The sequence below is a fragment of the Daldinia vernicosa genome, assembly GCF_022497035.1.
Source record: "Daldinia vernicosa strain CBS 139.73 unplaced genomic scaffold F5Y00scaffold_41, whole genome shotgun sequence".
NCBI classification, from domain to species: Eukaryota; Fungi; Ascomycota; class Sordariomycetes; order Xylariales; family Hypoxylaceae; genus Daldinia; species Daldinia vernicosa.
The window spans coordinates 206,491-225,408 of NW_025953957.1; the positions used below are offsets into that span (position 1 = coordinate 206,491).

The window sequence follows — 18,918 nt, forward strand, 5'->3', positions numbered from 1 at the left end:
ACATTAATCTACCCGCTTTGACGGCATCCACTGTACACGCACATATGAATTTACATCCTACAAATCCGGTCGATTATATTCTCGCATTGGCGGGTTTGCCTTCAGCTCTTGCCTTTCGCCTCCTATACGCATCCCGGTAATTGTATCGCTCGTACGTACCAAACGCATAAAATCCAAATCCAATCACCAACCAGATGCTGGTGATAATTAGGCCCACTGGGAAGATTAGGATGTTAACACCAGGTAAGACGAAGGCGACTGTCCCTTCCTGCAGTTGGGCCGTGATGTTCTGGACCGCTACCGAAGCGAGTGTAAAATCAGACATGACAACATCGGTCGAAAATATGCCGTTGACGAAGGCAGCCTCATTAGAAGAGACATTCGTGCTAACTTGCTGGCCTGCTAAGTTCTTTCCCGACAATGTCACGATCGGCATCACCAACGCCTCTAGCACACCCCTATTTTGAGATATAAGCATTTGCGCGCAATAATACGGTATGAAATATGCATCTAATTTGGGTACTTACATCGTCATAGGTTGAGCCATTTGGGCCTTATCTATTTGACCAACAAACATGTACGTCTGGAGCAGCGTAGGTGTCGAGCTCTGTCGCTTAGTGACATTCGCAGATTGCGCCCCTTCGCCAACTGGCGAGACAGACGCCCCGTTGTATTGAAGTCCAACGGAGATGTCCTCTGGAGGGATACCTTCAAAATCTCCGGAAGGTGTTGATATTTGGAAGAGGCGCAAGTCAGCCATGAATGTGCCGTCGTTCGTGTCGAGACTGAATAGATTATAGCAGACGGCTGTTCCCGAGGGGTTCGACGCGGCTACGAGCTGAGACAATGCTGTCATGCAGGCTGCTGAAGTATCCGTGTTCCACTGAGTCATGTTCGCTTGCGAATCGCTCGTTGTCGACGTCGTCTGTCGTCTTTCTAACGAATCGGTATCGGCATCGGCATTGGCATCGTCGAATCTTGTATCCAACATCGTCGCACGCGTGTTCATGATTCCTCCCACCATAGGCTCCATGCTAGCTAATGCCGACGAGGCAAATAGCGAAGCTACGGCAGCACTTAGCCAAACCATCTCAGCGAGACTACTTTCACTTTCGATTATGATATTCGCCTATGGACTAAAGTATATATCTGTTGAACAGTAATAAGCCGGCCGGCGGTTGAAGGTGGTAATATATCGGTATATCTGTAAAGAGTGTTTGTAAAGAGCGTGTGGAACCTGTCCGTATTATAACTATTCTATTTTCGCTGGGAGCGGAGACCCAAGTAGCGCCGATCAGATTGGAGATCCAGCAAAATAGAAGAAAGTGAAAAAAAAGGGACCTGCCCACAAGAACGGAAAGGCGGCAGTGTTTTTGCTTGGACGGAACGGATAGTAATGGGATTCGGGAAAGGAGAGAATGGAAAAAAGAGGCGGATATCAACTCGATAGCTTACCTAGAATAGATGCAATAAGACAAGGGACCCGCAACGAAGACAGACCCCAGTAGACCGACTAAATGGCATGACGGTGGGTCGTCGAGAGATCTTGTGCGCGGCGGCCTAGAACAGATCAAGTTGCAGGGTTTGGGAGATCTCTTTGCTGTCGAACTGCACTATGTAAGACAACCAGGAGGAGTTGAAAACACGAGGAGTTGGTAGCCCTTGTTGATTATCATACTCCTTCTGCGGCAACGAGGACCCCCTTATGACACGGAATATTGAATATTAGGAACGAGGAGTTAAAAGACTTTGCTGCTGCAGGCGGTGGTGGTACGATGGAAATACTACCTACATCAGGTATGTAGGTAGGCTAAGAGATGATGGAGAGCCAGTGCATTGTGGAGACCGAAGAAGGGCAGTGAGTGACATTGGCACTGCACCGGCGCGAAGCCAACGAATGAAATGTGAAGCCGACCTTGACCTATTAGAGGTACATCAATATGTATAACAATTGGATCGTATAAAACCGGGATGATGGACTACGTCCACGGTAGTAAAAACAGAGGTAAAATTATACTTATCCAAGTGTGTGGTCTGTATTATACATGCACCGTATGTACGAACAGTAGGTCAGAATAACTGGTGTTTTGACAATGTCGGATCGCTTAATGATGCGACGTCGATGAAGAGGGAAGAGGTTTCGAGAGGGTCGGCGTCAGTGAGACAAAGCGGCCATGCTACAAGGTACTATGTATTAGTCACCTAATCCGTACCTAGGTACCTATGATTTAACCAATCGGCATTCTCCTAGCCGTTCAGGGTACTTTAACGTGTTCTGGATGGGTTAGGAAGATCCTTAATAAGAGCCCTGAACCCTGTCTAGTCACATCTTGGGGCTTCAAAGCCCCCAACTTCCCCTTACCAACTCCTGTTCTCGTGTCACAGATCCTAGTGGCCAAGCACCCCGAGTACAGGGTTAGGCCTATCATACATACGCTACGCCGACGTTATGGGACTTAGCCGTTTCTACCATATTAACGAACGTTGAGATGAAAAAAATAAAATACATACTAGAAGCAAGATACCCAACCCATTTTATTCTTCATTTATCGTTTTCGAATCCGTATCAGGAGATGTGTATCTTATGAGAGTACGTAAAGATATAATAATAACGACGACATCCTAATGAGATTCATACCTTACACGTGTTTTAGAGCAGAACTATTGATGTTTAAGTACCAGGTAGTTAGGTTAATTCTTTAGGAGATGGAGGACTACCTGGAACCGGCGTGCTTATACGGAATAGTTTGATCCTGCTCTAACTATCTAAAGACTAACTTATTAATAAATACATCTAAACACATATTTTAAGACAAATCCAATCCTTTGGGAGAACACCCGACTGCTGATGTCAGTTACCTACTATTATCGGCAACTCAGCTACCCTCTTCAGCAGGTCGCCATTAACGCCATCGTCTCGTTTATACTAACCACGATTTTCTAAACATATATAGCGCCGGCGTCTAAACCGGGCAAACGAGAGCATTAATTAATACGGTCTTTCAGCCGGATTATCTCGTTAGAATGATCGGGTGGGTGCATAGGAATATACTAACCATACGTACGGAAGGTATTTCAATGACCCCCAAATGTAATGATTGCCTATTATTAATCATCCCGAGATTTTTGTGACTCACGGCGAAAGCTCCGGTCGTCATCGGAGAGAAGCTGACGGCGGTTTAATTGTAAATTATATGTAGGAACCTATGTAAGAACCATACTTCATTCTGTGAGTTGCAAGTTGTAATCTATTTTTATAAGAAAATTCAAAATCAAATTAAATCAAAATGAAGTCTGCCAACTTCGCCAAGACAGCTTTAATTATCATTGACGTTCAAAATGGATTCCGACACCCAACACATTGGGGCGCTAGCCGCAGTACACCTGAATTCGAGGAGAACGTCGCGCTTCTGCTGAACGCGGCACGGGAATATAATAAGAGGCTAGGTGAAGACGCGGTAGACATTTATCACGTCCACCATCATAGCATCTATCCAGACTCGATGCTCTATCCTGGTACTCAGGTTGAGATAGATGGCAAACTAGTCGAAGCGGTACAGCCGCAGTTGTTTGCACAGCCAGAACCGCAGGAACCCGTCTTTATCAAGAATGTCAACTCATCCTTCATTGGCACCAAGCTAGAAGCCCATCTCAAAGCCCAGGGAGTTAGACAACTCGTCATAATGGGCCTTACAACAGACCACTGTGTTAGCACGACTACAAGGATGGCTAACAATCTAAGGGTTGTATCCGTAACAAGTCCAACCGGTGAACTCGATGAAGGCGATATCGTTCTCGTCGGCGATGCATGCGCCACGTTTTCAAAGGGTGGAATCGATGCCGAAACGGTGCATAAAGTGAATCTTGCTTCTTTAAACGATGAGTTTGCTCAAGTTTCAACCACGCAAGACGTCCTGCATAACGTATTTGGAAACTAAATTGCTATCTAAAATTTGTTTTCTCATCTACTAGCCGCTGGGGGGTATCTAGATATATGCGTTCTCGAAAAGAAGCCCAATCAATAATCAATCCATCATGTAACCCATTGATCCTGCGCAGTCTAACATCACACCAAGTTGTGGTGTGGTCAGGTGGTGCATACGACTACTCGCTCGAGCAATAAAATAAATGATGCGGTATAATAAACTGGGTATAAAAGGAAAGCAAGCTATTCAGGGGGAGTTGTGAACGCTATTCAAGTCGAAAAGGTTGTTTGTAACCCCAACATAGAACCCTCCAGTCGTAATATTCAGCCCTTTATCCAATGACTTACGGACCTTTTCAGCGTAGAGGCCCGCGGCGTATGGGTCTTGAACAGATGTCCGATATCTGTGAAGACGAGATAAGTACCAACAATCGTCCAGAACCCGAAAATGATAGAGAGGGAAAAGGCTATCTTCGCTGTAATGATCTTAGGGAGGAGAAATCGTCTCGCAGGAGCGCTGAGGGGTAGCCAGCCAACGCTGGGCGCCTGCGTTGTCGAGATGCCTGACTGTTTGTCCTGTTTAAACTGCTCGATAGTGTCAAACATCTGCCAGGCGGCCTTGTTGCTGATCCTCTCCCACGTGGCTTCGCATGCAAACGCGCGGCCGGCTAGAGCAAACTGTTCGCGGAGTCTCGAGTCCCGACCAAGCAACATCGTCTTCCGTACGAAACCATCCAAGTCATCGGGTGGGATGAGAAACCCGGTCTTTCCTTGCTCGATAGTATCGCTTGGTCCACCCTGGTCCCGTGCAATCACCGGCACGCCGCTCGCCATCGCCTCCAAGACTACCAGTCCAAATGTCTCGGTGATGGAGCAATGCAGGAAGATATCCGCTGAGGCGTAATGAACCATCAGATCTTCTCCAACCTTGAAGCCAGGGAAGATAACCTTGCCTTTCTCGTTCAGCGAGCCGAACATATCTTTTACTTCTTGGAAGACGACTGGGTTACGATTTCCGCCGACGATGACGAGTTTGAAGTCCAACCCTTCCTTATCCAGCTCCTTGGCTACCTGTGCAAGGAACCCGAATCCCTTCTCGCCCGCTATTCGCGAACAGGTGAATAGGATAAGCTCCCCATTTGGTGCCCATTCTTTTCTCAACGCCAAGCTTTTCTTGGCCGGATCGAAGTCCTTGGTGTTGACTCCCCGTCTCAAAACCTCCATTTTGTTAGTTGGCACGTTTGCGTCTTTGTCTAGATACTTTTTGACGGATGTGCTCGGGTAGAAAATGGTCTTCACGGAAGAGTCACGAAAGAGGTTACCTTCGACTAAGCCAAAGGTTCGATTCGCCATCCCGCCTAGCGGCCAAGGAAACAGAACAGAGCAGTATCTTGCTAGGTCGGTCTGAAAATTGCATATGACAGGCACTTGCAGCTCCTTCGCATACTGCCGCATCTGCAGCATCACCTGGAATCCTAAAGATGCTGGACTGGCCAAGTAGATTAGGTCTGGAGGCCCCCCAAATGTCCGCCTGTATATCTCAGAAAGCCGTACAGGATATGCCACTGAGAGTTCGGGGTTGAAAGGCAGAGGATACCCTGCTAGCCGTACTTCTTCCTGATACAACGAGTTGACGTTGCTAGAAGGGCTAATCGGGTTAAATGTGTTTATTTTGGTGTGGTTATACGGCGCAACTACCGAGACGATTACCTCGTTAGATCGGAGTTGATCCACCAGCATCTTGGTGGTGCGCGACACGCCGTTCACAGGGCCAAGGCTCTCAGTGCATAGCAGGATACGTTTCCCGGCCAGACCAGACGGGAAATTGTCAAAATCATGAGGTGTCTGTTCGTCCGCCATGGTTTAAACTTGATGAAGCCGACAGGTTGATGTAGTGTAGTCCCTGCAAGGGGTCCGGAGGTACAGATTGGGAATGCTTTTTTCTCTTTAACCTCACTAGGTGAGCCTGCTACGACTTCTGCTGCAAGACTAATCAGTAGGCTGTGATATAGGTGACTGTCAGGACGCATACATATTATTAAGGGATGCCCGTAATAACGTAATGCTGAAGGCGAAGATACTAAATCAGGAAATTATAGTAATAGAGGGAAAGAAATGAGAGTCTTATTCCAGAGCAGAGGATAAAAGGTGTATGGGAAAAACGAAGCCGTGATTGCTAACTGGCAATTACGCCTTATATATAATAAAAGTACCTAAAAATGAGTCAATATTAGAGTGTTGATGCAACGAAACTAAAAAGTGTTGGCCAACTTAGGAAGATGATACTGAACTATAAGCAAGTGATCTGTGCTCTTTAGGGATTAGATCGCGTGTCGAACGGAAGGCAGCAGCTGACGTGTACTTACCTCTTGACGCAGTTAGAAATGAAGGTGTGAAATATTCCCGTGGATGGAATATAGGTTGGCTTTGGTGTCTGTGAGATAGACGCGCGTAGGTATTATATTCACTGTCGGTCTGATCGGTGACTCACGAGGTACTAGTGTATGTGTCTTTCTCTCTTGTCTGAACCTTCAAGGGCATCAGACCAATGTTTATACTTAATCACGCACTTGAATTTTAATCCTGCGTGAGTGTTATTAATGTTGGGGTTAGAGAAATATCTACCCAAGTTACTATAACTAGGCCGAAACATGACTCACTTTGGCATATATATACGTGTTCTAGTGTTGGCTACGTAAACTTATTGTTATTTTATTAGCTTTGACCATTACGGTACTATACTTAATTACTAGCCAAATCTTTAATTAAAGCGTAGTTCTTTTTAAGGTGCGGTGGTCCAATGTATGAAGACAGTACAAAGGTTGAGGCTAAAAGTCTTGCACATGTCCAAATCTTGGAATCGATTTTCGTAAGTCTTTTAACTTATTAATACTGTATCAGCCACATGCTAAGCTGGGGGTGGAATAGTGGCCTATCCGCTGAATTCAGGTGGCTTACCGCTATATTTATAGCATCTTCAGCCACCATAACTTAAGTAAAACCGTGCAGTCTCTTTTTACTCGCACGTGGCTTTGTCAAGCTCAGATGTGCAAGACTTTTGGCCCCAACCTTCGTACAAGTAACCTTTTCTTTGGTTTAACCTTTCGTCTTACCGTTTGCCTTTGGTATCAATTTACCCAATGACACGCTCTGTTGACAGCACACGCGTAAAGAGTCAGCGCACCAATCATATGGCGCATTGACAGCACATTTTCCAAGACCTGCAAAGACCTGCAAGAGAATCCGGGGTCGTACAAACCTTACAGATATTATGTAGATCTGCACGTATACCGACATCGCGCCTAAGCAACATCTAGACTTAGATTCGTTAAGCTTTAGCCTTAAGGGTGGTCGATGTCACATGGACATTCACCATTTATGTGAGGTTATCTAGATTGACTCATTTACGAATTAGCACTCTACGTTAGACCCTCGTGTGTCTGGTACGCTTATCTGTTGGCTGTCTAGGTATCTATCCCTAAGGTATCTATCCCTAAGTAATACTTGCGCCATCATACTTGAGTATGACTTGGGTTACGGAATAGAATACCTTAGGTAGTTATTTCTTTTCTTTTCTTTTTCTCCTTTTTTCCTCACTTCCTCGCCCAGCTGATTCATCCTACTCTTCGATTGTAAGATATTGTAAGATGTGGCGGGATCTAGAGATTCATCTAGCTTTTCGCAATATTCCCATCATTGTACTCTCTACACTAGTGGGCATCTATTTACAGTATCTATACAGTGACGCGCATTCAACTATCTACGGCCGGCCCTGCATGAGTCGTTTCGCTCGAGCCGCGTGCTGCGTGTACGATACTAACTCTTAAAACCTCGGCCGCCTTTAGTAACTTACGAGGCCCTCTTTCTTTTCCTCTCAAGCCTCCTGCTCCTACATCCTGCCTATGGTAGGTAGCAGGCTAGCACGTACCTTACATATCTATAAAGTTCATTAGATTGCAACCTGACTTTCAATAGGCCCTAGACAGACTTATCCATACGTGTACTTAGGTTAGGTAGGTATGTGCATGCAGCTTGTTCCATCCAAGTCGAGTCATCTACTAGCTACCTACATATCTATGATGGCCCGTGGCACACGGTTGGATAGAGCACTGGCTCTAAGTTCTTGTCCAGATCCGCCACCTGCGTCTATCGCATGGGTTCCAGTAGGAGCTTAACGCAATCGCACATCTTTTTTACCAAGCTAAGAGGAGAACATGACCTTGCCTTAACCTTCTAGAGAGGGGGTTCCTCGTGTCGTTTCAAACCAAGTAGCGTCCTAGCGATGTCTAGGTTTAGATATAGCTATGCTCATGAGCATACTCATGAGCATACGTACCTGCCTAGGTATATATATAAACTTAGCCCAGTCCTTATCGAAGAGGCCACCCCTTTCTTATAAGTCTCACCCTTCCACTCACCCAGACAAACCCTTCGTAGCTACCTTTAATTCACCCACCAATACCATCGTCAGTTTCCTTCTAGGTAGGTTCCTGGTTGCTCACGATACCTACTCGTCTACTGAGTCAGCGGTCACGCTCTCTATTCCACCTTCCAAGTATACCTACTAGGTATATCTATATTTACCTAGGGTAATCTTACGCGGCCACTTTACTACAAAGCTCGTCGGTCGACACTCAAGAATAGTAGCTTACATTAGGCTCCACTTAGCTACTATGGGTTCTATTAAGGTGCCGATAGCTATTCCAACAGCTAAAACTGAAGACGGTAGCACATTTGTTGAGGTTGCTTCAACGGCTCCGACTACACCAGATGGGAGCCCAATACCCAGTCCCATGCTCCGTGAAGATTTAATCGCGGACCTTGAGCGAACCGCTCTACCGCAAATAATGTCTACCCCCCAGGAGACGACCCGTCCTATTCGTAACATATGTTGCGTCGGCGCTGGCTATGTCGGTTAGTTATCCCCCTTCCCTTTCGAGAACTGCTCTTCTTTGAATGGATATCTCGCCCCTTACTGTTTGCTATTGTTCTTCGAAGCTAAAGGGTAACGTAGGCGGCCCGACAGCTGCTGTCATGGCTTACCAAAACCCAGACCTCTGCGTCACTGTGGTGGACAAAAATGAACAGAGAATCCGTCGCTGGAACTCAGAACACTTACCCATTTACGAGCCAGGCTTGGCGGACATTGTTCGCATCGCTCGTGATGGGTCTAGGAAGTGTTACTTCGACAATGAACCAGCCAGTACCAATATGGGCACATGGAAATCTCACGGCTTCTGTACCCCTGATCATGTGTATTATAACACAAAGGTGACCGTGCCCTCTAGAAAGCCGAACTTGTTCTTTTCGACTCAGGTAGCACGAGTTATTGGCGAGGCGGATATAATTCTCATCGCAGTTAACACACCAACGAAGTCAAAAGGGGCTGGAGCGGGAAGCGCCACCGACATGACAGCTTTTGAGGCTGTCACCAGCGAGGTTGCCCGGCATGCCAGGCCAGGAACCATCATTGTGGAAAAATCAACCGTCCCTTGTAGAACAGCGGAGCTTGTCCGGAAGACTGTAAGTTGGCACCTACTATATGAGATTCTATCTAGACGATATTGGCCGACTAACAGTTCAATAGATGGCGGTCCACCGCCCCGGGGTTCACTTTGAGATACTTTCAAACCCGGAATTTCTAGCAGCAGGCACAGCCATGAATGATCTTACATATCCCGACCGCATACTGATCGGGTCTTCGTCAACACCATCTGGCTACCAAGCCGCGGAGTCTCTAGCAAAGGTCTACGCGGCATGGGTCCCGCGGCCTCGTATCATCACTACTAATGTCTACTCGTCTGAGCTGGCAAAGCTTGTAGCGAACTCGATGCTAGCGCAGCGTATAAGCAGCATCAACTCGATCTCTGCGATCTGCGAGAAGACGGGAGCAGACGTTGATGAGATAGCAGCGTCTATTGGCCGTGACCCCCGCATTGGCGATAAGTTCCTTAAAGCAGGAATTGGTTTCGGCGGGAGCTGCTTCAAGAAGGATATTCTTAGCCTGGTATATTTGGCCGAATCCCTTGGCTTAGATGAAGTGGGCGAATACTGGAGACAGGTGGTAAAGATGAACGAGTACCAACGCGACCGCTTTGCTAAGCGCGTGATTCAATGCCTCAATAACACTCTAGTTGGAAAGAAGATTACCCTGCTTGGCTACGCGTTTAAGGCCAATACCTCCGACACGAGAGAATCACCCGCACTCGAAATCATCAAGACGCTCCTTGAGGAGGGCCCTAAGGAGATTGCAGTGTTTGATCCCTGCTGCAACCCGGTGGTCGTCAAAGCCGAGATCAAGGAGCTTATCAAAGGCCAGCCTGCTCTCAGAGAAGACGGAGGACCGATTGAGATTTATTCGAGCGCCTACAATGCCTGCGAAGGCAGCCATGCCGTCCTAATAACAACCGAGTTTGACGAGTTTCGAAGCACTCCAGTCAAGACAGACAAGCCTAACGCTGCTTCAGAACCTTTGAAGCACGTTGATCCCCGACCATTCGCTTTTAAGGTTACGGAGTCAGATATATTATCACTCCACAAGTACTTCCTACGTGCCGCACCCGCAGGGACGTACCCTGGTAATGATCCTTTGAAGCGATATAGACCAGAGCCAGCGTGTGAGAGCGACTGTCCCGACTGTGGCCTGATCAAGACAAGCGGCTATTCCACAGCGGGAAACTCGAGCGAGGATAGGCCTAAAGAGAAGCTAGACTGGAGAAAAATCTCTTTCGCCATGAGAAAGCCGAAATGGTTATTCGACGGCAAGGGCATTATGGATGCAAACGAGCTTACCAAGTTAGGCATTCGTGTAGAGAGTGTTGGGCGTCAGTGAGAGTTGGAGCTAGAGTGTCCTCCCCTTTCCCGGTTTTCCTTTCCCTGTTTTCCTTTCCCTGTTTTCCTTTCCCTCGGGGTTGTTTTCGCATACACGGTTTCTGGTTATACTGATTACGTTGATTACCATGCTGGATTGCATTTTATGAGGGAGTAGCTTAGAAAAGGTCTAGGCTACTAGGTTGCACAGAGGTTGGATATACCTCCATAGAGTCTTGTTGCTCTTCCCCCCCTTCCCCCTTTCCCCCCTTTTCTTTTTTCTTTTTGATTCTTGCTATTGGAGTATTTGGATTCTACAAGTTTGCATGGAAACAGCTGCTTTCTCGTAAAGAGAAGTTCATTGTGGAAAATGGGTTCAGTAAGAATAGTCGCCGCCATCATTTGATTCTAGTATTCTGGTTTGTCTAAAGCGTTGATAGATAGTATATGTAGATGGTAGTGCATGCAATATGGTCGCGTTCCCTTTTTTAATAGTAATATAAAAAACTAATGCTGATAATAACTTATGTTTAAGTCGCTGTAGTTATCTACCTCTTTCACTTCCCGTGTATAAATCGTACAAATAAACCCATAGATCCATGAGTTAAAGGTAACAGGTACCTACCTACCTCTAATGTCCCTACAACATTTGAATAGCTTCTTTACAAGTCAGCCGTAAATAGATGTTGAACCCCCCCCTATCCACTCTCGCGTGGCACTTATCCGACGCCTCGGAAAAGTTGGAGTACCTAAGATGTAAAATAGACGGCGACAAAGGATGTGCGGACATAAATCAACTGCCGACCAAAACGCCAGAGCAATTAACCTTGCGAGCACCGAAAACGAACCTCGGCGCAAGTGCATTTCGCCATGATAAAATAAAACCAATTAACCGACCAATAGACCAGTTACTCATACATCGCTAGGAAATACTGTAGATATATCTGAGATATAGACATTCTTAATCATTTTTAACACAAATGGTCTTTTGAACTTTGGCCTTTCAAGAAGAGCCTTCTTATATTACATACCACTCCACCCCCTCCACCCCTCTAAGATGGCGCGGCCTCGGAGTGCTGTTCTTAGGGCTTCCGTCCAACTCTCACATCGATGGGCGGTGCCTCACGCGCGACGACAATATAGCATTGCTACCGCTACAGCTACAGCTACAGCTACTATTGCTAACTCTAGATTCACGCCATGCCTCCGGAGATCACACCGGTACTACGCGACTGAGGCATCCGCGAAAGCGACGCGGGGCGGCTCAAAGGTCTTCAAGTCTGCAGATGAGGCCGTTGCAGACTTGAAGGATGGCGACGTGGTCCTTAGTGCTGGATTTGGGTTATGTGGCGTTGCTGGTATGTGTGAAATTAAATGATCAGCTTTCTCAATCTTTAAGGGACTTTGGCAACTGCCTCGATTTTACAAGTTTCTGGTCCGAGCTATCATAGCTATCGTTGATAGTATTTACTCACATGAGAGATTGTCTAACTGATGATACACGTAGAAACACTCATTCAGGCTATACATAAAAGGGGTCTCAAGAATCTCACGGCCGTGTCGAATAATGCTGGCTCCGGTGACCACGGCTTAGCCCTGCTTACTAGGGACGGACGACTAGATCGCATTATCCTCTCATATCTAGGGTCGAATAAGGAGCTCGAGAAACAATATTTAACAGGAAAAATAGCTGTTGAGCTATGTCCACAAGGCACATTGGCCGAAAAGCTAAGAGCGGCCGGGGCTGGCATACCGGCTTTTTATACAGCGACAGGAGGGAAGACGTTCGTTGAGACTGGCGAGATACCCGTGAGATTCACCCCGGAAGCTGTCCTCGAAAAAGGCAAGCCAAAAGAGACTAGAGTATTCAATGGGAAATCCTACATTATGGAGACGGCTCTCCCTGGCGATGTAGCGGTCCTGCGCGCTTGGAAGGTTGACGAGGCAGGCAACTGTGTCTTCAAGTGAGTTTTTCTATAAACCGTCACTTTTGCATAGTATACAATATTTACACGCATCTCATAGATACACTACCAAGACGTATGCGGGCCTTATGGCCAAGGCGGCACGCATCGCCATCGTTGAAGCTGAGAATATCGTACCGATCGGTTCTATTGATCCGGACAGCGTTGATCTTCCGGGGATCTTTATTGACCGCATCGTACCGGCCACGGCGGCCAAGCACTTTGAAGTGCTGAAAGTAGCGCCACCTAAGGAGGATCCGACTTCAGGCAAGCCGAGCACACTTGATGCTCGGAACCGTATTGCTAGGCGTGCGGCTAAGGAGCTGCAGGATGGCTATTACGTTAATTTAGGCGTGGGGATCCCGACGCTGGCGGCGTCATACTTGCCTGAGAATACCAAAGTCTGGCTACAGTCTGAAAATGGTATCCTAGGCATGGGCGGTTACCCGGCGACAGAGGAAGAGGCAGACCCAGACCTGATCAACGCGGGTAAGGAAACGGTAACGTTGTTACCAGGAGCTGCGACATTCGACTCGGCCGAGTCGTTCGGCATGATCCGGGGCGGTCATGTTGATGTGTCAATTCTAGGCGCTTTCCAAGTATCTGCGTCGGGAGACTTAGCCAACTACATGATCCCCGGTCGTGTTTTCAAGGGCATGGGTGGCGCCATGGACCTCGTGTCGAACCCAGAGCAAACCAAGATCGTCGTGGCTACAGAACATGTTGACAAGAAAGGCCGCAGCAAGATCGTCCAGGACTGCAAACTGCCCCTAACCGGCAAGGGCGTCGTCAGTACAATCATCACAGACCTTGCTGTCTTCCAGGTTGATCGCACCAAGGGCGGTCTGACGCTTACTGAGATTGCGGAAGGTGTCGAAGTTGAGACTGTGAAGGGTAAGACCGATGCTCAATTTGTGGTTGCAGAAGATTTGAAGACGTTCTAAGCATAGAGAGTGTGAGAGGGTGAGACAACAAGATGATACCAGACGAGACGAGTCAAGACGGAATATGGTTCGCACCGGGTGTTTATATTTATTGTATACCTATAGATTAATGCGTATCTGCGCATATAAATACACTGCTTATATGGTGGATATATAAACTAGGTACACTATGTGAATATTGACTTATAATTCAAGCTCTTATTCCCATGTACAGTTTCGTAACTTCATTTACATATCTTAACCCCCCTTGACAAACACAAGAGCAAGTCATTAGCTAATTCATAATCTATGTACTATACCCTTCTTATAATTTAGCCCGTAAACCAGGCGCAAACGTAGTTCCTTCGCCGTTGCTAATCACGTTGACTAACTTATCAATATTCTCCAATATCCAGATATTGCCGTCTTCGGTAGCCAGCCATGCACCGCCCTCGACAGGCTCCTCTCCTTCGGCTTGCGCGTCACCGTTGTCGTACGCCTTCCGCAGACCAAAGATGTGCGAGACAACCTGAGGTCCGACACCGGTCTGTGCGCGCAGACACGCAATAGCTACAAGCGACGTGAGTACGCGACCGACCTTCGCGGGAGCATCTACGCCTCGCGGGTTTGATAACAGGTTGGAGTAGTGACCGTTGAGGATGTGGACGGGTAGATCCGGATGCGACTGTGCCAGTTTGTCGAGTAGCTTGCGCTCGAAGCCTACGTAGACGCTATCCCATAGGGCGAGACCGTCGCGCTTACGGACCTCGAGGTTAGATGGCGTCAGCTCGCGCGTCGGAGTCGTACTTAATGATGAGGCGACGTCGGCGGGTAGGCTATTACGGAATGCGCCCAGCGTGTTGATGCTTCGCGGAATGCCATTGAACGAGATACACTTGAGCCCAACTTCGCGGATCAGCTCGGCATTCTGAACGGGTGTGCGCTGCTCGTTGGTCGTCGTTGTCGAGTTAGCTAGATGGAAGATTTGCGTCATGGCTTCGGGGCAGTTTAGTGTCGCTGAGACGGCTGTCTAGAATAATTATCTCCATGTTTAGTTACTAGTTCCTCGTTTATTTGTTTGTTATTCGTTTGTTATTCTTTCTCATATTTATCCCCCCCTCCCCTTTTTTTCAATTTTTTTATTATTATCCATCTTCCCCAGACTTCAGCACAAAGGCAGAACATACCGACAAAGTCACCCAAGCTGGTAACCCGACCTTCTTTTCGGCAGCATCACTTGCGAATTTTGTTAAGGCAGTCTGCACACTTGCCGACGAGGGAGTATAGCCAGACCGCGCATGGCCGGCGTTGATGAGCGCCTTGACGGCCTCTGAAAGTTTCGACATATTATTTCCGTAATTAGTAATTGCGCAGAGTAGGATAAATAAATGGTCAAGAGGAAAGAATTAAAGCTAGAGAAAGTGAAAAGCTAGTGTTCAGGTACTATTGAGGCCCTCTTCGGCCTAATAATATCCGATCGTCGCTGTTTGTCGCATTCGTTTTCCAAAGGTTATAGCGATCAGGGACGGATCCGACGTCATTAGTGTGCGAATTAAGTATTTCACTTATCCTCTAGGGCCTAAGATGCGCGGCTTTTAGCAAGCTAAGCTTTTGGAATACACTGCCGCGGTAATAATCCTTGGAAGATGGATTCGGTAATTCAAGAATCCCCGACGCTATGTATGTGCAAGTACCTACCTTAGGTACCTCTGTACAATACCTAGAACGCCAAATTCCCCTAGCCACAGCGGTTCGTTTTTGCCCATATACGGTATAACTCACCGTATCGAACCGCTAATTCAGGGACAAGGATTGTAGGGAACTGTAAGGGCAGCCAAGCAGCCAAGCAGCCAAGGTTCCATCCATTGGCCCTAGCCTCTAACTCTCGGGTAATACTTGTGATGCCGGTTGCAAACATAAGGTACATGTGCGCTCATGAGAGCATCGTGCGATTTTTACAGAAGTTTCGTAAGTTATGAAAAAAGTGTAAATATGAACTCAGCGGCTTATAGTCAACCGAAAGTCACAACAGGAATTATATAAAATATTTATTCAACACCGTCTTAGCAACGAGACATCACCAGAATAACATATCGACACTCAACTCGAAGTTTCACGACTATAGATTCATATCTCATAGTCACTACTTGAAATGGTATGTTCAAAATTCTCAGAGAAACCCGCCGTCCAAATTCTATGCCCATACCCATGCCCATGCCTATTTACCCGCCTATACGTAAATCCCATCGATAAGTCGGGTATACCATACTTCAGGGAGCCTTGGAGGTATCCAGTCGAATACCATGGGAAGGACTCAAAAAGGACCGTGTTTCCTTCATACCTCTCAACTCGAACTAAGTGTTGACTCGGTTTTCTTTTATAAGGTAGATACCTGCCGTAACGAGGTTGTTACCCGCCTCTCATAAAAATCATATACGCAAACACCGTTCTTCACCTTCACTCAGGTTGTTAGTTGCCTATAGCACAAGCTTGAATGTAGGATCACGGTCATCACCGAAGCCGCGGAATTTATCGTATTTGCCATTCGCCTTATCCCGGTTGATCTTCCAGCAGTACAGCACGTTGCAAAGGATCCTAGGAGCTCGTTAGACGGTGATCCAGCTCATCACGATGAGTGAGTGTACTTACAAGAACCACCCGGCGCACAACACTCCTAGAATAATGGTATGGCCTTCATGGTATGCCGGCCCTTGTGTCTTCGGATATATGAACACGGCGACGAATCCACCACAGTTCGCGATGGCAAGCTGCAGGGCGCTCGTCGTCGCTCGCTTATAATGGCCAGCCGAGTTCTGCATTGTCCATCGTCAGCGCGAGAACAGCGATGATACGGGGTATAAACCGTTAATAGCAATCTTATAAGAGAAAGATACCGCCATTATGGAGTATTTCCGGGGCGATACTTACGTTTGAGAGCCAACCAAGGACAGGCGGCACACTACTATATAAACCAGTAGCCATGAGAAACGTCATGCCGTACTTGACTTTAACATTGTCGACGTTCGCAATCACGGCATACCCTATAATCGCCAGCGGCAACGAAAAGAGCATAACCAATCCTCTGACGCGGAAGCGGTCGGAAAGGAACGCAGTTATCACTATTCTCTATAAGTTTGACGTTCAAGTACCAAGGATACGTGTTAGTAAACTCACCTGTAACCACGGAGGCTACCGCGTAGGGAATGACGGACCACAATTGAGCTTCGTCCGCCGTATATCCCAAGCCCGTAATGATTGTCGGAAGCTAACAGTTGTCCATTAGAATGTCTCTCTCATAGACAAAAATACCAGTGGCTACTTACGAAGAGACCAAAGCTATAAAGTCCACTGAGGATGCCGAAGTATGCAGCTGCTGTGAACCAGGTCTGCAAGCTGAAGACGCCGCGACCTACTTCGGACCAGGTAAACTTCTCATTAGCCTCCCTAGAAATCCGTCAATATAATGCCACACTAAACTAATTAGTCTAAAGTAGACGTACCTCTCGCGGTTGCCGCCACCGCCTTGGCTGGCAGCATTGAGGCGGCCGACGGCGAATTGACGCTCCTCTGGACTGAGGAATTTCGCCGATCCAACACCGTTAGGGAGGATGAAATACGCGGCGATTCCGACCAAGGCAGTCTTCGGAAGGAGTTAATATTACCGATTTCCAGTCATAGGAATGCTAGCCACTCACGAATAAACCTTCAAGCACGAAAATCCATCTCCACTTATTGAGACCGCCTCGAGTGCCTATCTCAGCTATTCCTCGGGCCAGCAGTCCTGAGGTGTTGTTAGATGAGATCCCCGCGTACAGCAATATCGATGAGGAATAAGACACATACCTCCGAAAGCACCCGATAAAGATGCAGCCGTATAAAAGATACCAATACGCAGGGCAAGTTCACCTCGCGTATAGACGGTAGACAAGTAAAGGACCTGCAGTATCTTATTAGTCCCGATGCTCCTATAGAGAAGTCATCTCACTCACAATTCCCGGCAGCAAACCGCCTTCGGTCAATCTACATCATTCAGAGTCAGCATTTGCTTATATCAAGCGAGAGGCTATTCATATATAATAAGAAGTACTCCGAATAAGAAGATAGTTGAAGCGCATAGGAGTAGGAGCTTCGCTAGGACCTTCTTAAAGATAGGAAATATCGACTAACCCAAGCAGTGCACGAACACCCACGAAGCCGGCGAAATTCTGGACAAATCCAAGACACATGGCGGATACGCCCCAAAAGAAGGTCAGACATGGCAGCCATATTTGGGGTGTCAGCTTCTTGAGAATTAGATTACTCGGAATCTCGCTCAGAATATAGGTCGCATAGAAGACGGCAAGACCCTGGTCGTACTGGTGGTCCGTTATACCAAGGTCTATTTCAAGGTTGTAGAGCTTCGCATTTCCCACATTGGTTCTGTCCAGGAACGAGCACAGGAACAGGACGGCAAGGATGGGCAAGATCCTAGTTAATCGCGGTTAGACGAAGGGATCTTGATGTACACGCTTAAACAACAACACCCTTCTTCCCCATTGCTAGAGAACGGAATCAATGCGAAAAGGGAGGGTATGACGGAACCTTGTGTCTAATTTCCATAGGATTTTGCGCGTTAGTTTCTTGTCCGTGGAACTGACATGCACCGAGCTCCCCTTCTCGAGCTCTTCCACCGTCGCCTTGTTAGGCAGATCGCCATTGTCTGAAGACGACATCGTGCAGCTTTCCTTCGCTTCGCTTCGCTTCTCTTCTCTTTTCTTTTTCTTCCTTTCCAAGTTACGACTCAGATAGAGAAAAGCGAAAAGCCAGAGGCAGAGGCAGAGGGAGAGAGAGAGGGAAGAAGAAGGTTGGGCGGTTTTGCCTTTGTTTAGATCACCCGTACTACATCAAACCTTGAAAAGCTTCGCGACCAACAGCTAAATACGGTACCACGACATTGGGCAAATAAGTTGGCAAGCCTAAATGGAACACCAGTTAGATTGCGGGGGACTTAGATTACTACTGCATTAGTACTCTTGTTGAAAGTTGGGGAGAAGCCAGGGGTCCCGACAGGGCATCAAATCCATTTCGAATTGGCGTGTGGGGTAAGCCTTTGTCGTGGGAGAGAGTAAGCCGATCATACTTGGCTACCGGAGTTGGCTTGCGAGGAGGGGGGGGGGGGGGGGGGGAACGTATTAAGGTGCGGATTTTGATATACGACCGACATGGCTTTTGAAGCTATGGGGCTTGTTATAGGTACCTCCCTGGTCCTAGGAGGTAAGAGGTAAGTAACAAGGTCTACGTTATTCATTACTAGACA

General features: G+C 47.3%; 7 protein-coding genes across 7 annotated transcripts; 3 read left to right on the plus strand and 4 right to left on the minus strand.

The window, feature by feature from the left end:
* Positions 1 to 73: 73 nt before the first annotated feature.
* Positions 74 to 1,009, minus strand: F5Y00DRAFT_254479 (uncharacterized protein; the record flags this gene model as incomplete). Its single annotated transcript, XM_048010172.1, has 2 exons — positions 74 to 458; positions 528 to 1,009. 2 exons carry the CDS (start codon positions 1,007 to 1,009, stop codon positions 74 to 76), a joined length of 867 nt encoding a protein of 288 aa, XP_047862641.1.
* Positions 1,010 to 2,777: 1,768 nt separating this feature from the next.
* F5Y00DRAFT_139525 (Isochorismatase hydrolase) lies at positions 2,778 to 4,093 on the plus strand. The gene has a single exon (XM_048004343.1). The coding sequence runs from the start codon at positions 3,288 to 3,290 to the stop codon at positions 3,936 to 3,938; it is 651 nt and encodes a 216-aa protein (XP_047862642.1). The 5' UTR covers positions 2,778 to 3,287; the 3' UTR covers positions 3,939 to 4,093.
* F5Y00DRAFT_139532 (glycosyltransferase family 4 protein) lies at positions 4,094 to 6,073 on the minus strand. Its single transcript, XM_048004344.1, has 2 exons — positions 5,958 to 6,073; positions 4,094 to 5,906 (listed from the first exon to the last, which is right to left on the minus strand). The coding sequence occupies exon 2, from the start codon at positions 5,783 to 5,785 to the stop codon at positions 4,250 to 4,252; it is 1,536 nt and encodes a 511-aa protein (XP_047862643.1). The 5' UTR covers positions 5,786 to 5,906; positions 5,958 to 6,073; the 3' UTR covers positions 4,094 to 4,249.
* A 2,699-nt stretch (positions 6,074 to 8,772) lies between these two features.
* Positions 8,773 to 10,757, plus strand: F5Y00DRAFT_254481 (nucleotide sugar dehydrogenase; the record flags this gene model as incomplete). Its single annotated transcript, XM_048010173.1, has 3 exons — positions 8,773 to 8,839; positions 8,940 to 9,448; positions 9,513 to 10,757. 3 exons carry the CDS (start codon positions 8,773 to 8,775, stop codon positions 10,755 to 10,757), a joined length of 1,821 nt encoding a protein of 606 aa, XP_047862644.1.
* A 939-nt stretch (positions 10,758 to 11,696) lies between these two features.
* On the plus strand, positions 11,697 to 13,795 carry F5Y00DRAFT_139545 (putative coenzyme A transferase). The gene is made up of 3 exons (XM_048004345.1): positions 11,697 to 12,093; positions 12,243 to 12,699; positions 12,761 to 13,795. The coding sequence occupies exons 1-3, from the start codon at positions 11,793 to 11,795 to the stop codon at positions 13,641 to 13,643; spliced, it is 1,641 nt and encodes a 546-aa protein (XP_047862645.1). The 5' UTR covers positions 11,697 to 11,792; the 3' UTR covers positions 13,644 to 13,795.
* On the minus strand, positions 13,767 to 15,211 carry F5Y00DRAFT_139548 (mitochondrial protein). Its single transcript, XM_048004346.1, has 2 exons — positions 14,810 to 15,211; positions 13,767 to 14,652 (listed from the first exon to the last, which is right to left on the minus strand). The coding sequence occupies exons 1-2, from the start codon at positions 14,966 to 14,968 to the stop codon at positions 13,948 to 13,950; spliced, it is 864 nt and encodes a 287-aa protein (XP_047862646.1). The 5' UTR covers positions 14,969 to 15,211; the 3' UTR covers positions 13,767 to 13,947.
* A 352-nt stretch (positions 15,212 to 15,563) lies between these two features.
* F5Y00DRAFT_271844 (MFS general substrate transporter) lies at positions 15,564 to 18,334 on the minus strand (the record flags this gene model as incomplete). Its single annotated transcript, XM_048012870.1, has 11 exons — positions 15,564 to 16,217; positions 16,272 to 16,435; positions 16,551 to 16,741; positions 16,797 to 16,887; positions 16,946 to 17,066; positions 17,123 to 17,262; positions 17,318 to 17,403; positions 17,466 to 17,559; positions 17,612 to 17,642; positions 17,790 to 18,089; positions 18,204 to 18,334. The coding sequence occupies 11 exons, from the start codon at positions 18,332 to 18,334 to the stop codon at positions 16,100 to 16,102; spliced, it is 1,467 nt and encodes a 488-aa protein (XP_047862647.1). The 3' UTR covers positions 15,564 to 16,099.
* Between the last annotated feature and the right edge of the window lie 584 nt (positions 18,335 to 18,918).